A 14,070-nucleotide genomic window follows, 5' to 3' on the forward strand; every position below is an offset into this window, starting at 1 on the left:
GGCTAATTACGTATTTTTTTATGCCCTGTAACAAATTTTGCCTTCTCTCTCCCACCCCTAGACATGCAATCATGCACAGCATATTAGTAAATATGTCGGATCCATGATCCAATTGTATCATTGTGTATGCTATAATTAATTATTCACAATATAATCTTATATGATTATATTCCTGTAAAAATATAATTTTCTAGTTTTTTCACAATGAATTTGTAGGGTTGCATGCAATATTGTTTGAAAGTTTTAATAAGTATTCTAGGATGTTTCACTAGATTATTTTGAAATGTAGCACTAGTTTTTTCGGTGTTGCTTTATACCATTATTTCTGATATTTTTTACAAATATATTGATGTTTCATTGATCGATAAATGACGTTTCATATATGAAAGCTAAATGTTTCAATCCACGATTCAATTATGTTTCAATATTTTAATACATTGAAACATTTTTTTATAGTGATGAAATATTTTTCTATTAGTGGTAAAACATCAAAGTCTATGAAAACTAAATGTTTCAAACCCTTGAGCAAAAATGTCTTAAAGTGTGATTTAGTTGTGTTCATAATTTTAATAGTTGAAAGTTTTTCAAGTGAGCAGTGAAACATCTATTTTATACTCATATGTGATAAAACATCGGCTGATTTTTTCTAAACAATCAGACACCCGATTTGTAGTTGGATACTTGTATTACGACTATGGATTATTTGTTTCACATTTCTAAAAGCATGTTTTCTCCAAAATCCTTCTTCTATTATTTAGACCATTATTTTAAGTTATTTCTTAATTTTATTTCTCAAGATAATTAATTTATACTTATAATCACATAGATAATTTGTGACGATAATGGTAAACGGGTCTAGTATAGAGACAAATTACATTTTCATCACCCAAAACGCATCCTCAACCAATCAATAATCCTGCTGCCGTGAAAACATTTACTACAACTTTGCTGCCCGAATCCCTTTAATTAAGCTAGAAAAATCTACAAAACAATGTAGTAGAAAATAATTAGGGTCAGCGGTCGCAAAATAGGAATATCATGCAATCAGACAACAATAAATCACATCACGACGTCCAAAATTCCAAACAAGCAAAGGAAAAACTAACCAAGTTGTGTTTAGCCGTTCCTTCTTACGAAATTCCCTGTAAATTTTGACACGGCACTGATGACTGACTGCTGCGGCATCTTTACAACCAAACAGGCACATGTGCCGTGGTTGGTTCGTCGCACACGCCCGGACCACACGCTCCTTCGCAACCAACGCCCAACCCGTCACGTCCCGTCCCCTCCTCCTTCGGACCGACGGCGACGGCCGCGTATTGTCATCCACCTCCCTCCCTTCCTCCGCCGTGGCCACCACCACCAGCAACCTCCACAACCCAAATTCCGACCCCTCCTTCTTCCGCCGGAGAGATCCGGGCTGCGAGCTGGGTAGCCTCAATCCCGGGAGACGCCGTCGCCGGCTCTCGACGTTCGTTTTGGTTTGTGGGGGCGCTTTCTTGCCCCGGGGCCGGGGGGGGGGGGGGGGGGATGGCGATTGGGGTGTCGGACGAGCTGCTGGGCACGTTCGTGCCGATCGCGGTGTACTGGCTCTACTCGGGGATGTACCTGGCGCTGGACGGCGTGGAGCGGCTGGACGTGTACCGCTTGCACCCTAGGGAGGAGGAGGCCGCCAAGAACGTCGTGTCCAGGGGCGCCGTCGTGAGGGGCGTCCTTGTTCAGCAGGCCTTCCAGGTCGCCGTCTCGCTCACCCTCTTCGCGGTAATCCTCCTCGCCGCCGCCGGTATCTCTTCCCTCTCCCCAAACTATCCATTAACAGGACGCTGGCGCCGGAATTATTAACTTTGGCCGTTTAATATACGCCTTGGATTGTATGGAACAGTTGGATAAGTGGATAGCATTTCCATTTGGTAGCTTTGCGGTAATCTGATGTGAAAATGAAACTTGCAAAGTTTATTTTCATTTTCTTCGTAAGTACAGAAGATACAAACGATTGGTTAATATTAATGTATAATTATCTAAGATTAGAATGCTTTGGAGAACATTAAAGCAAAATTTCTTTATGACTAGAATGTTTGGGCACAGCATCACCGTGTAGCACTCAATAAGTTAGTTTACTATACAATTTTTTAATAGAAAAAAGATAAAAGCTATCTCTTAATCAAGAGATTTAATCAAGAGATAGTATCTTGCACATATTTTAATGTCAAGTGAGAATGAATTGTAAGGTCATTTATATTATAAGCTATTTGCTAAGAGCTAAACTATTGGAGAAGTTGTCTTTTAAAATGTTTAGAGATAGTATGCTATCTCTATTGTTGGAGGTGGCCTAAACAATCTTCAGACCTCAGAATCAATGCTGAAATTTGGAGGATATGAATGTATTGACTTGTAGGCATATCTGTTTGGTAGGAGTATTTATCTGTGTGGAGCTTTGATGTTACTTAGGCCTTGTTTAGTTCCCAAAATTTTTTTCTAAAAATATCATATCGAATTTTTGGACACCTAAATAAAACATTAAACATAGATGAACTAAAAAACTAATTGTACAGTTATGGAAAAAATCTTGAGACAGACCTTTTGAGCCTAATTAGTCCATGATTAGCCGTAAGTGCTACAGTAATCAACATGTGCTAATGATGGATTAATTAGGCTCAAAGGATTCGTCTCGCGGTTTCTAGGCTAGCCGTGAAATTCTTTTTTTATTCGTGTCCGAAAACTCCTTCTGACATCCGGTCAAATATTTGATGTAACACTTCTCCCAAAAATTTTCTCAATCTAACACCACCTTAGTAAACACAATTTGTGTTCACTTGCTAGGGAAGAAAGCTGCACTGCGTGTACATAACTAAAAAAGATCCTTTGAATAAAAATATAGAATGAGTGAGGAGCAAAGCATGTACATAACTTAAAAAGATCCTTTGAATAAAAATATAGAATGAGTAACTTAAAAAGATCCTTTGAATAAAAATATAGAATGAGTGAGGAGCAAAGAGATTATGCTTATGCATTGCCTGTCAATAAAAAGAGCAATTTTACCATTCTTGAGAAGGTAACAGGAGGTACCATTGTTTTCTGTGGTAAACTACTGGTAAACTATAAAATTTTACACAGAAAACAGTGGTACCTCCTTAAGGATGGAAAAAAAGCTCCAATAAAAATCTGTACTATTGATGCTTCTTGGCTGAGTAGAAAGCCTTGTATTGATGTGATGCAGATACTTCATGCTGATGGAAAAGTATACCAAAACAGTGTCCATGGAAAATACACTGATATGCTTGATTTCCAGTTCTTCGAGTACTAGTGTTTCTTGAACCAATATTGGATTTTGACATTTATATTACCTAATAGTTTCATCACTTATACAGTTCTCAAATCGTGAACTTCTATTGAACTGCAGGTTGTTGGTGATGAAAGGGGTACTGAACAGAAGCAACCTTCTGCCCTTGTGATATTGCTGCAATTTGCCATTGCAATGTTCGTTATGGATACATGGCAGTACTTCATGCACAGATACATGCACATCAACAAGTTTCTATACAAGCATATCCACTCCAAGCACCACACTCTTGTAGTCCCTTATTCCTTTGGAGCTCTTTACAATCATCCTGTTGAGGGTCTTATTCTGGACACCATTGGTGGTGCTCTCTCATTCCTTGTATCTGGTATGACCCCGAGGACATCCATATTCTTTTTCTCGTTTGCAACCATCAAGACAGTGGATGATCATTGTGGCTTGTGGCTTCCTGGTAACATCCTCCATGCGCTGTTCAACAACAATAGCGCTTATCATGACATTCACCACCAACTCTATGGCAACAAGTACAATTTTTCACAACCCTTTTTTGTCATGTGGGACAAGATACTTGGAACTTACATGCCTTACTCCATCGAGCATAGAAAAGGAGGGTTTGAGTCACGGCCTGTTAAACTCAGCATAGCAGAGCAGACCAAGACTGATTAGTCTCTAATAATCTCATTCCACTACTCTCAGCTCTGTGGCACCCTGATCTTCTAACTACACTGTTGGTGTGAAATTATCACCCCTGTTGGTATAGTGAAGCTTTTCTTGTTCTCTCTACATTCTTTTTTAAGCAATTTTACCGTCCTTGAGTAGGTACCGAGAGGTGTTAATTTTACACTAAAATTTTAGTACCTCACAGTACCTTCTTAAATACTGTAAAATTGTTGTTCTTCTTTTGTTCTCTATTTTGGGGTGTTCCTTCTTGTACCAAGGTATAGTGAGTAAATTAGTGTACTGTATCAAAGAATACTAAAGCATTAAGGTCCACTTGGATCTGTTTCCTGGAGATCGGTTGCATGTATTGTACTTGCATGCATGCCAATATTAACAAGAGAAGATGATATTTACACTGTATGCAGTATGCAACACTCGGGTGCTCTTTGCGGTGCATTCGATCGTTTCTTTGCTGTGATGCACTGATGCAGTGTTATTTTTTATTTTGTCACTCGTTTGCAAATATTACTATTTCGTAGTTTAGTCAGGTCACGTTGGCCCAGAGATTTACAGCTTATATAACCTTGCCGGTTAACCTACAGCTGGTCTTATAATTCTGGCGCCGTTGTGGCATCAGGCTGACTAATCTAAGACCAAGTTTGTACCACATATTTCCGTTAATCGTTTGGGTGTTCTACCCAGAAGAATGTTTTTCACAGCCACGACTTCTAACTCAAGTTCGCACTCGCACATACGAAATCTTTCGCTCGAGGCAGCTCACACACTTAACATTCCACTTGTCAAATAGTCCCATGCTAATGGTTGTTAAAAAAATGCTGTAACAATGTTCACGCAATCAAGTTCAATTTTTGATCCACACATTAGTGGAAAAGGAATAAATCACTTATCAAAAGCTAATGCCAAAATTTTTAGTAGCATCTAAACATATTTCAGCATGCTTTATCCGCGTAGATCTTTTTCTTTTCTTTCAGAACTGTAAAAAAGTATAGCAGCTAGTGCTGCACTACTGGTCATAGGCTCATCTAATGCAACTTTCGTCACCATTGGCGAATGGCAGCGATCTCGTATTCTGGTGTTTAACTACATTTTTCATTGCAGTCAGTATTTTTTTCTTTTCCTCAAAAAAGAAAAAAAAGAAAAAGAAAAAAAAGGTTTGCACTTTGCACTACACGTAAGTATGTGACGACGAGGCCAATCTTAGAGTGCCAATAACTTTCCTCAAAAACATTACATCAAATCTTTAGACATTAAATATACATGATCATTAAAACTAATTACACAGTTATGGAGAAATCATGAGATGAATATTCTGAGCCTAATTAGAATGTGATTAGCAATAAGTGCTACAGTAACTAATATATGCTAATGACAAATTAATTAGACTTAAAAGATTCGTCTCGTGGTTTTCGGTCGAAATCTGAAATTTGTTTTATAATTAGACTTGTTTAGTATTTTAAATATGTGTTAAAAATTTGATACGATGTTTTTGAAAAAAAATTGCTTAATCTTATCATGAGAGAGCAAGACGGCACCAGAAGGGGGAAACCGCGCTCGCCACCCCTACGCGTCGCCGGAGAGCGCGCCGGGGGCATGCCGGAGCGCCGCCTACCAATATCCACTCCGGCGGCAGCCGGACCACGCCGGAACCCCCGACGGCAGCGGCGTCATTGCCGCCTACTCCTCCTCCCAGCCTTCGGCCTCGCGCTCGTCTCCCTCGCCTACCTCTCCTTCTCTTCCCACCCCTATCTCCCCTTCCATGGTAAGCTGTACAGACCAACCTGCTAGAGATCTGCAGTTTTAGGGTAAGAACTATCGTTTTGCTTTTAATGTAGTGGAGAATGGGGGCTGCTGATAGTGCGCGAGTGTGTGTGGTAGCACTAACATATTTTCTCACACATCATTTGCGATAATTCGTGGGGTTCGTTTAGACCGAGAGGCTTCTGACTTGGAGTGTGTCGGAAACTAAGCATGGCCGAAATGGAAATTCAAAATATTTTATTAAGGATGGCACAAATGAAAACTTAAAATAGTTTTCCTGTTTACATCATGTCATATTCAAGCCTGTGACACTTTAATTGTAAAACAGGTTTAGACTTTTTGATTTGTTAGAGGAACGGGAAGCAGTGTAACGTGCATATGTGATAGGACTAGAAAGAAGAACGGATATTTGGACCCTTAGGAAACTCACTAACTTTAAGTGAGAATAGTCTGATTCTTTTGTTGATAATGTTCTGATACTTCGCTGGAATGAAGTTTGATGCTATGCTTTACAGCAAAACATCATGATATGGATAGTATGAAGGATGTTGAGGAGAGAACAGAGCAAAGACAAACTCTCGATGCTAAGGTTAAGGAAAATTTGTCTATGTGAGTTTGTCGAGTTTTCCATATGACATAGTATTTAGTTGTGTCTATATACGTTCCTGTCGCTACCATGGAACAACAGTCATTGAATTTACTTCTCATCTTAGGGCCATAGATGAGCTGGAACCCTTCAAAAGACGAAAGAAATCTCACAAGCATTGTAAGAGATTTCTTCTACTACACTCTCTACATATTGAGTTAGTTCCCAAAAATGGTATTTTTTAGTCATACTAGCTAATGGTTCAGAATATCTATTACTTTGATTAATGTTAACCATTTCTCCCTCAGTAATGGCATTTTGAACTTGGGTGTGCTCTCCAACATGCAAACTTGACCTTTTCCTCTGTATGAATATGTTGAATATATTCAGAAAAATAATGTGCAAATATTATATTTTCATGTGACCAGTGCAAAATATATTAGTCATCGAAGTAATAAAAAGCTGACCAAACATTTTCTGATTTTTTTAATATTCTGAACAGATGTACTACAAGTCAGCATCAATTCTGATTCTTATCATTTATATTAGAAAGTTTCTAGGTCTTGCCAACTTATATGCTAGATGGAAATGCCAGGTATTGTTTATAAAAGTTATTATTGCTTCCATCTTGCTTACTACTTTGACTTATCAAATGAAAATTTGCAGATGTACCATGCCAAATAGAGTTTTTACCATCAGTTGATGATCTAGTGGAGCCTGTTATCTACAACAATTTTACAGGATTTTCTTTGAATTATATCTTGAAGGAGAATGCATTGTCTAGTAATGGTCTTTTTGAACCATTGTTTGGTGGACACCAGAGTCTTCAGGAACGAGAAGAAACATATTATGCAAGAAACCAAACCCTCCACTGTGGTTTTGTGCAAGGACCAGACGATTACACTGATACTGGATTTGATTTGGATGAAAATGACCAGATGTATATGGCTTCCTGCCGTGTTGTTGCATCATCATGCATTTTTGGAAGCTCAGATTACTTAAGGAAACCAACTAAGAGCAAGGTAATTTTTTTGTGCATAAGAATACGTTTCTGCACGTAAGCACCTTGTCTGATAGTAGCAAATTTGTGAGCAATAGATTATTTTGTAGTTTAGCTCCCTCATGCTAGTACATTAGTTACTAGCTTTGGCTCCTTCCATGACTGTTGTGTGTGTGTTGCTGATATTTTCTAAATTCGACAATACGCAGTGTTACACTACATTGTAAACATTACCAGTTTGAACTCTCACAGATTGGTCCATACTCTAAGAAGAATGTATGCTTCATCATGTTCCTGGATGAGCTAACACTGGGAACTCTGTCCTCTGAAAGGAGTGTCCCTGATGAAGCTGGATTCATTGGCATGTGGAGAATTGTTGTAGTTAAAGAACTACCCTACAAGGATATGCGAAGATCAGGAAAGGTGCCAAAATTTCTGTCTCACAGACTCTTCCCATCTGCTATGTAAGTCTTAGATGTATTTTGTGCAATTTGTATCTTGTTAAGTTGCACGGAGAATATATTTGGTGGTGATGATATAGAATTTGATAAGTTGCGTGAAGATTTGTTAATTGGCTAAAACTAAATTGTCCTGTTTGCAGTCGAGCATTCCTACAACAAAATAATTTTTATATATACTACAACAACAATGGTAACAGGTTGATAAATGGCACCTAACTTACTCACAATGTTATTTAGGACTTTTATCCTTTCTTTCAACTGGTTCCTATATTTCCACAATACATATTTTTCTCTTTGTTTAACCAAAGAATTGTACTTTATTAGGTACTCTATCTGGTTGGATAGTAAACTGCGCCTTAATGCTGATCCAATGCTTATCATTGAGTATTTCTTATGGAGAAAAAAAGCAGAATATGCCATTTCAGTGCACTATGATCGCACTTGTGTTTGGGAGGAAGTGCTTCAAAACAAGCGACTGAACAAGTACAATCACACTGCTATTGATGAGCAGTTTTACTTTTACCAATCTGATGGTCTTTTGAAGTTTAACGAATCTGGCAAAGAGCCTGTTCTTCCGAGTTGTCTGTATCTTTGACTTGTGGTTTGATGAGTTACCCATCAGGAATGCTTCTTTTATTAATCTTTTACATCACAATTGTGCAGATGTGCCTGAAGGATCTTTCATTGTACGTGCCCACACACCAATGTCTAATTTGTTTTCATGCCTTTGGTTTAATGAAGTCAATCGGTTCACCTCACGCGATCAGTTGAGTTTTGCATATACTTACTTGAAGCTCAGGAGAATGAATACTGGAAAACCTTTCCACCTCAATATGTTTAAGGTAATAAAATTTCCTGTAAAGCATTTATCCTTGCTTTTTCTTTTGCTGCTGTGCTTTGTATTGAAAAATAAAAATAGCAGCACATGACTTAACATTTTTTCTGTTCCAAATGGAACTCCATGGAATTCCCTTTTTTTTTGTATAAACAACTTCAAAGAATAGTTTTGATCATCGTTTAACTGACTAGGTTTACATAGAATCCTGATAAGGTGTATATCAATTTACTGCTGAAACAGGATTGTGAACGAAGAGCGGTTACTAAGTTGTTCCATCACCGAGCTAAAGAGACTGCAGATCCACCTCCAGCTAATCTTTAAGATTCATCAGGGAAATACCTGCATTTTGGATTCTAAAGGTAACATGAATATGCTCTATTCGTTCTGTCCTACATATTACCGCCGTTTCTACATACAAACCACTGATGTAATGTTGTATTCATGGATAAGGATAATCCTGTTGTAGCAGAGAAGCAGAAAAAAATGCCAATGCCTCAACCATGCTGGCATGCAGCATGCTGCTATAAAGAAAACCTTGCACAGTCTTTGTTATAGAAGTAATGGCCACCTATCTCGGTGTTCCTTTTTTGTTACAATAGAAAAATCCTGTAGCTTGCAAGTTTAGGTTCAAGCAAGTTCAAAGTTTTGTACCATTGACTGCTGGTCGCATTCAGCAAGAAACAATCACTTACAATCCTGGTCAATGATATTATCTTATTTTATCTGATAATAGATTATTATATGTAATTGCCTCCATGGCTAGACTTCGTGGCAAGTGATGTCTTAACCTCCACGCAACATTAGGACAAAACAATGATGGCCCTGAGATGTTCTTCACAAGCTCGGATTTGTTAAGAGCATCCTTAAAAGAATATGGATATGGGGCAAATTTTAGTGTTAGATAACATAAACACCGTTATGTAGGATCATCAATGGAACTGTTAGACAAAGAGGGGTTTTCTGAAACTTTCATCTAATCAATGAGCAACCGAAGTCACGAAGCAGCTATGATTTCAGCGGACAAAGTCGGACGAATAGAGCCGAACTCAAACATCATGAAAATTTAACATGAATACAAGCCATTTGCACATGAATAATCACATAATGACCTTTTATGCAAGATAGCGATATAATTTCCTATCTGCTTTGTCCCTTTCTAAGAATTCACGCTCAATTAGAGATTCTATGCGTTTCTTTATGACAACAGGATTCGGCATGAACCGGGCTTGCAACTGCTTGGTAACCTCCGCCACAATGCTGTTATGATCCAAGACCCTCCGGGATTTCATGATCCTGACAATAGCAGCCTCAATTTGAGGTTTCCTGTCCTCCTCAACCCGTTGACGAGTCTCTTGCTTCTCAGGCTCAGATTCCTTTTGCGCCACCACTGTCCCAATCTTGACCTTAACAAGCTTGCTTGTGAACTTGTCGTTAAAGTAGAATGTGTCATCCTCCGATATATCTTTGCTCATGGGTTCCTTGCGAAGAACATTCTTCCCCTTGACACAAGCAAGAGATTGAAGGCACCTCTTTAGATCTGAGGCAGGTATAGCAGTATCTTGTTCAATGTCTTTGTAGGTTAACCCATCGGTAGAATTAAACAGCATGAGAACACACATCTGATAAGTGGACACATTTAGTTCATGCTTCTGGCCTTTCCCAAATGTGGCTTTTATGTCAGCTGTTCCCATGTTTGTTTGCCATGTCAATCTCCGGCCACTGTGAGTTCCAAGGTAATATGACCGGAACTTGTCGCATATTGCAAGGATTTCAGTTGGAAGGTTGCAGGGAGGACAGGGCTGTGTTGGCCAAGAGCCAGTTGTAAGAATGTGGACATCAAGTGTAGGGCCATCACCGAGTTCCTCAGACTTCTTGGCATAAAAATCTATCATAGTGTCCTGAGAGGTCTTCATGTCAGTGAACATGCCCTCTAATTTTGAAGTGAACTGGTACCCACATTCTGTCTTGAGTTTAACTATCATACTCCTCTCAGCATCATCAGAAACAGTTTTGCCAGACAGTAATCTTTTTGCCAAATGCTGCTTGTAGTACTTCTCAAATACATCCTTCTCCTGGAGGTACCGAAACAGCATCATGACTTTATCCAGAATAACCTCCACATCCTCTTCTGTGGCTCCTTTCAGCCCTTTCCGTAGTTTGTCATCAACATACAACGATATGAATTCAGGTGACCTGTTGTTTAAGTTGATGAAGTACTCAAATGATGAATTTAGAGCATTCTGGAAAGTTTTGTCATTGCCAAAAGCAACATTGATGATCTTATCATGTTTATCCTTCTCATTTAACAAACGCTGAACGAATTCCACCGGGTCTTTCAACCTCTCTGGATCTGTCACTAATTGCTTCCCTGTTTCCCTTAGATAAGAAGTCATCACATATCTGATTGTTGATAGCCCATCAGAAACCCTTCGGAATAAGTTGTACATCCTAGCCAAGTCATCATACTTGTCATCCACAAGCATATTCACAAGGCCTGAGTTTTCCATATGAACCAATCTATGCATGTGATTGGCAATCATTTCTTTCTCAACCACACTAGTTATCTTTGTCTCTGTACCAGCATCCAAGTAGTGTGAGACACGTTCCATTTCCTCGTTGAGTCGTCTCTCAGACTTCTTAAGATAGTCCCCACAGTCACAGCACTCAATGAACTCCTGAGACTCTCCACTGTAGAAGCTAGCTGAAACTTCCAAAAACGGCTTCTCAAAGTCATCTTGATATACAGCAGCACCAAGATCCATTAACATTTTTGTTATGCTCCTCATCAGGCCTCTGTTAATCATTTCACCCATTCTCTCCCTGTGTATAAGATCCAAGAGGGTATCAAGCAGCCGACTATGAATCATGGGAGAGTGAATTATGTGATCCCTCCACAAATTCAAACCGAGCTCATGAACAGGTGTCCTACGGGATTGCGGTACATATGTCCGATCCATGTACATTAGAATATCTCGGATCATCTGCAGTGCCTTATTGTGATCCATCCACTTGGTGTTCAGCTCCTCCAGAAACAAACCACCTTGTGCAGCCTCTATTGATTTTGATATTTCCTTCAAGCGCCATGTCATAGTGCTCTCCAGACCGGCATATAGCTTCTCACCATACTTGTGGAGCACCATGTTGTAGGCACTCCTGCACAGACGAAAGAAATTTAGCAAATTACAATCAAGTGATGTTCAGGATAGTTATTTATCACCAACTTGCTATGATGACCAAAGAGGCGAACATAGACTTCTTCCAACAAATAAGTCAATACTACAGATAACAAAGGGTGTGCATAATCAATATCCGATGCCTAGTACCCGCCCAATCTCCCTAATATTGATCGTTGACTACAACTTTTTTTATATTTTAACGAAAATGTATAGGATCACAAATACTATAAGAGAATTCTATCGGAATAAATCACTTTCAGCCATCAATATGTGCGATAGGAATGTTCGGGGTAATAATCAGCTAAAAAGGGGCAGGATTATTAGTTTTGGTGCACCGAATTAACCACAGATTAGGGCCGGGCCGGAGCAGTAGGATCTAGCTCGCCAAGCCGCAGCGACAGGGAGCGACGGCGATGGCCGGAGGCAAGAGAATCAGGTCAGGTCAGGTTAGGTTAGGGGGGGGGGGGGTGCGGCGCGTCGGTGCTGTACTACCAACCTGTAGAGCTCCTCGAAGGAGAGGCCGCTCGCGTTGTGGTTGTAGATCTCGTGGATGGCGTGCTCCAGGACCTTCCATGTCCGCTCCGCGTACTTGGGGTCGAGCTCGACGCGTTGCTTGAACACCTCGATCTTGAAGTTGCGTCTCTTCGGCGGCCCGCCGCCGCTCATCGCCGCCGATGAGGCCCCCGCTCCGCCGGCGGCTAGGGTTTTACTCCGGGGTGGGTGCGGTCGAGAAGAAGGGGGTGGGGTGCGGTGGAGTGGTGGACAGACTGGAGAGGAGGGCGCAGCGCCGCGGCGAACAGAACAGAGAGGAATACAGAGAAGAGGCTCCTTCTCTTTCCTTCCTTCCTTCTTTCTTTTCTTTTCTTTTCTTTTCTTTTTCTTTTTCTTTTAGGCTCTGTGTACTTTTATGTATACTGATCTGCTTATATTTTCCATCACTTCCTTGCATGGTTAGCCAGAAATTCAGAATAAACAAATAGTATAATAACTTATATATATGCTGTGGATTCTTAATTTTAGTTCCATTGTAAAATAATTCTAAAATTTACAACTAAGAAATTTAGAACTAAGAAATTTTAATGTGTACCTTTTAATCTAAATTAGAGATTTTATCATGATTTAACAATCACAACTAGCTTGGAATTAACATTCGTTAGTATGTTATACTATAGTAATGTTTCACTCGGAGTCTTACGCTTTATTTTGTTCATTATTTAGAAAGTACACGAGGTTTCTTTTTTTACAAAAAAAAACCTGGCATGAATGAAACTAATTCCTAGCTACTAGTTCTTAAATAAAAGCCTAAAATGATCAAATTCACCTTATCCACATACACCAGGAAAAGTATGCAGAATCATTTCTCGCGACATGATTCTTGCATTAATCTTGTCTCACAGTTGTCGGGACAGCACGGCATTCCCTTATGGATTAGGTACTAAATGTAACGGTAAGAAATTGGTTAGGTACTATTATAAGTTCGATTATTGGGTTCCAGTATGATGATCGCACGCGTAGAAAAAGGTTTTTATGCAAAACCACTGAAAATTCCGATAGCAGTGGCTAATACTTTATTCGTCATATATTGTAAGGCTTTTCAATTATAAGTAAATTTATTTATGAATCAATATATACACACACGATAGATTTATTAGCAATAGAAAGAATAGAAAAACGAAGTGAGTATTATTAAGTATGCTCAGATTTTCTCATTTGTCGATGATCCTTGGCCAATCTGCTGGCTTGTCCGCACGATTTATCATCAGTTGACAGCATCTCTATGCCTCTGGAATTTTAGACAGGGAGAGATTTGCATATTCTTTTGCTTAAAAGTTTTATTCTTCACTTGATTATCAAATCAGAGTGGCGCAGCGGAAGCGTGGTGGGCCCATAACCCACAGGTCCCAGGATCGAAACCTGGCTCTGATAAGTTCAGTGGGCTTCCGATTTTTCTCCTCATTTTTCCCTTTTTCACACAACCATCCGGATCGATACTCAGGACAAGTTCCCAAAAATTTTCTCTAAAAACATTACATTAATAGATAAACCAAAAACTAATTGCACAGTTATAAAAAAAATCTTAAGATGAATCTTTTGAGCTTAATTAGCCTATGATTAGTCATAAGTGCTACAATAACTAATATGTGCTAATGATGGATTAATTAGGCTCAAAAGATTCATCTCGTGGTTTCTAGGCTAGCCGTGAAATTCATTTTTTCATTCGTGTCCCGAAACCTCTTCCGACGTCCGATCAAAATTTTCTCAATCTAAACAC

At 39.3% G+C, this 14,070-nt stretch overlaps 3 protein-coding genes and 1 non-coding gene across 5 annotated transcripts; 3 read left to right on the forward strand and 1 right to left on the reverse strand.

Moving 5' to 3' along the window:
* Positions 1 to 1,278: 1,278 nt before the first annotated feature.
* LOC102704594 (sphinganine C4-monooxygenase 1-like) lies at positions 1,279 to 4,376 on the forward strand. The gene is made up of 2 exons (XM_006648983.3): positions 1,279 to 1,761; positions 3,401 to 4,376. Exons 1-2 carry the CDS (start codon positions 1,531 to 1,533, stop codon positions 3,962 to 3,964), a joined length of 795 nt encoding a protein of 264 aa, XP_006649046.2. The 5' UTR covers positions 1,279 to 1,530; the 3' UTR covers positions 3,965 to 4,376.
* Positions 4,377 to 5,495: 1,119 nt separating this feature from the next.
* Positions 5,496 to 9,386, forward strand: LOC102704871 (probable hexosyltransferase MUCI70). Of its 2 annotated transcripts, XM_040520285.1 has the most exons (10): positions 5,496 to 5,738; positions 6,253 to 6,346; positions 6,451 to 6,503; positions 6,990 to 7,345; positions 7,576 to 7,787; positions 8,109 to 8,365; positions 8,448 to 8,470; positions 8,579 to 8,626; positions 8,863 to 8,981; positions 9,073 to 9,386. In XM_040520285.1, exons 1-9 carry the CDS (start codon positions 5,570 to 5,572, stop codon positions 8,941 to 8,943), a joined length of 1,293 nt encoding a protein of 430 aa, XP_040376219.1. In that variant the 5' UTR covers positions 5,496 to 5,569; the 3' UTR covers positions 8,944 to 8,981; positions 9,073 to 9,386. The 2 variants fall into 2 exon arrangements, with proteins under 2 accessions (XP_040376219.1, XP_040376218.1); XM_040520284.1 differs by having other exon boundaries at positions 8,448 to 8,626.
* A 266-nt stretch (positions 9,387 to 9,652) lies between these two features.
* LOC102705141 (cullin-3A-like) lies at positions 9,653 to 12,653 on the reverse strand. Its single transcript, XM_015833976.2, has 2 exons — positions 12,295 to 12,653; positions 9,653 to 11,775 (listed from the first exon to the last, which is right to left on the reverse strand). Exons 1-2 carry the CDS (start codon positions 12,462 to 12,464, stop codon positions 9,735 to 9,737), a joined length of 2,211 nt encoding a protein of 736 aa, XP_015689462.2. The 5' UTR covers positions 12,465 to 12,653; the 3' UTR covers positions 9,653 to 9,734.
* Positions 12,654 to 13,652: 999 nt separating this feature from the next.
* TRNAM-CAU lies at positions 13,653 to 13,724 on the forward strand. The gene has a single exon. It is a non-coding gene; the product is annotated as a tRNA-Met (tRNA).
* Positions 13,725 to 14,070: the final 346 nt, after the last annotated feature.

The sequence above is a fragment of the Oryza brachyantha genome, chromosome 2 (genome assembly GCF_000231095.2).
Source record: "Oryza brachyantha chromosome 2, ObraRS2, whole genome shotgun sequence".
In the NCBI taxonomy this organism is placed as follows: domain Eukaryota; kingdom Viridiplantae; phylum Streptophyta; class Magnoliopsida; order Poales; family Poaceae; genus Oryza; species Oryza brachyantha.

What these genes read in the sequence shown, in the direction of transcription:
- LOC102704594 (XM_006648983.3), top strand. Translation starts at nt 1,531, where the DNA reads ATGGCGATTGGGGTGTCGGACGAGCTGCTGGGCACGTTCGTGCCGATC. An exon ending in TCTCGCTCACCCTCTTCGCG is followed by an intron (nt 1,762 to 3,400) that starts GTAATCCTCCTC and finishes ATTGAACTGCAG; the next exon opens with GTTGTTGGTGATGAAAGGGG.
- LOC102704871 (XM_040520284.1), top strand. Translation starts at nt 5,570, where the DNA reads ATGCCGGAGCGCCGCCTACCAATATCCACTCCGGCGGCAGCCGGACCA. An exon ending in AAAGAAATCTCACAAGCATT is followed by an intron (nt 6,504 to 6,989) that starts GTAAGAGATTTC and finishes GAAAATTTGCAG; the next exon opens with ATGTACCATGCCAAATAGAG. An exon ending in TCCACCTCAATATGTTTAAG is followed by an intron (nt 8,627 to 8,862) that starts GTAATAAAATTT and finishes CTGCTGAAACAG; the next exon opens with GATTGTGAACGAAGAGCGGT.
- LOC102705141 (XM_015833976.2), bottom strand. Translation starts at nt 12,464, where the DNA reads ATGAGCGGCGGCGGGCCGCCGAAGAGACGCAACTTCAAGATCGAGGTG. An exon ending in TCCTTCGAGGAGCTCTACAG is followed by an intron (nt 11,776 to 12,294) that starts GTTGGTAGTACA and finishes TCGTCTGTGCAG; the next exon opens with GAGTGCCTACAACATGGTGC.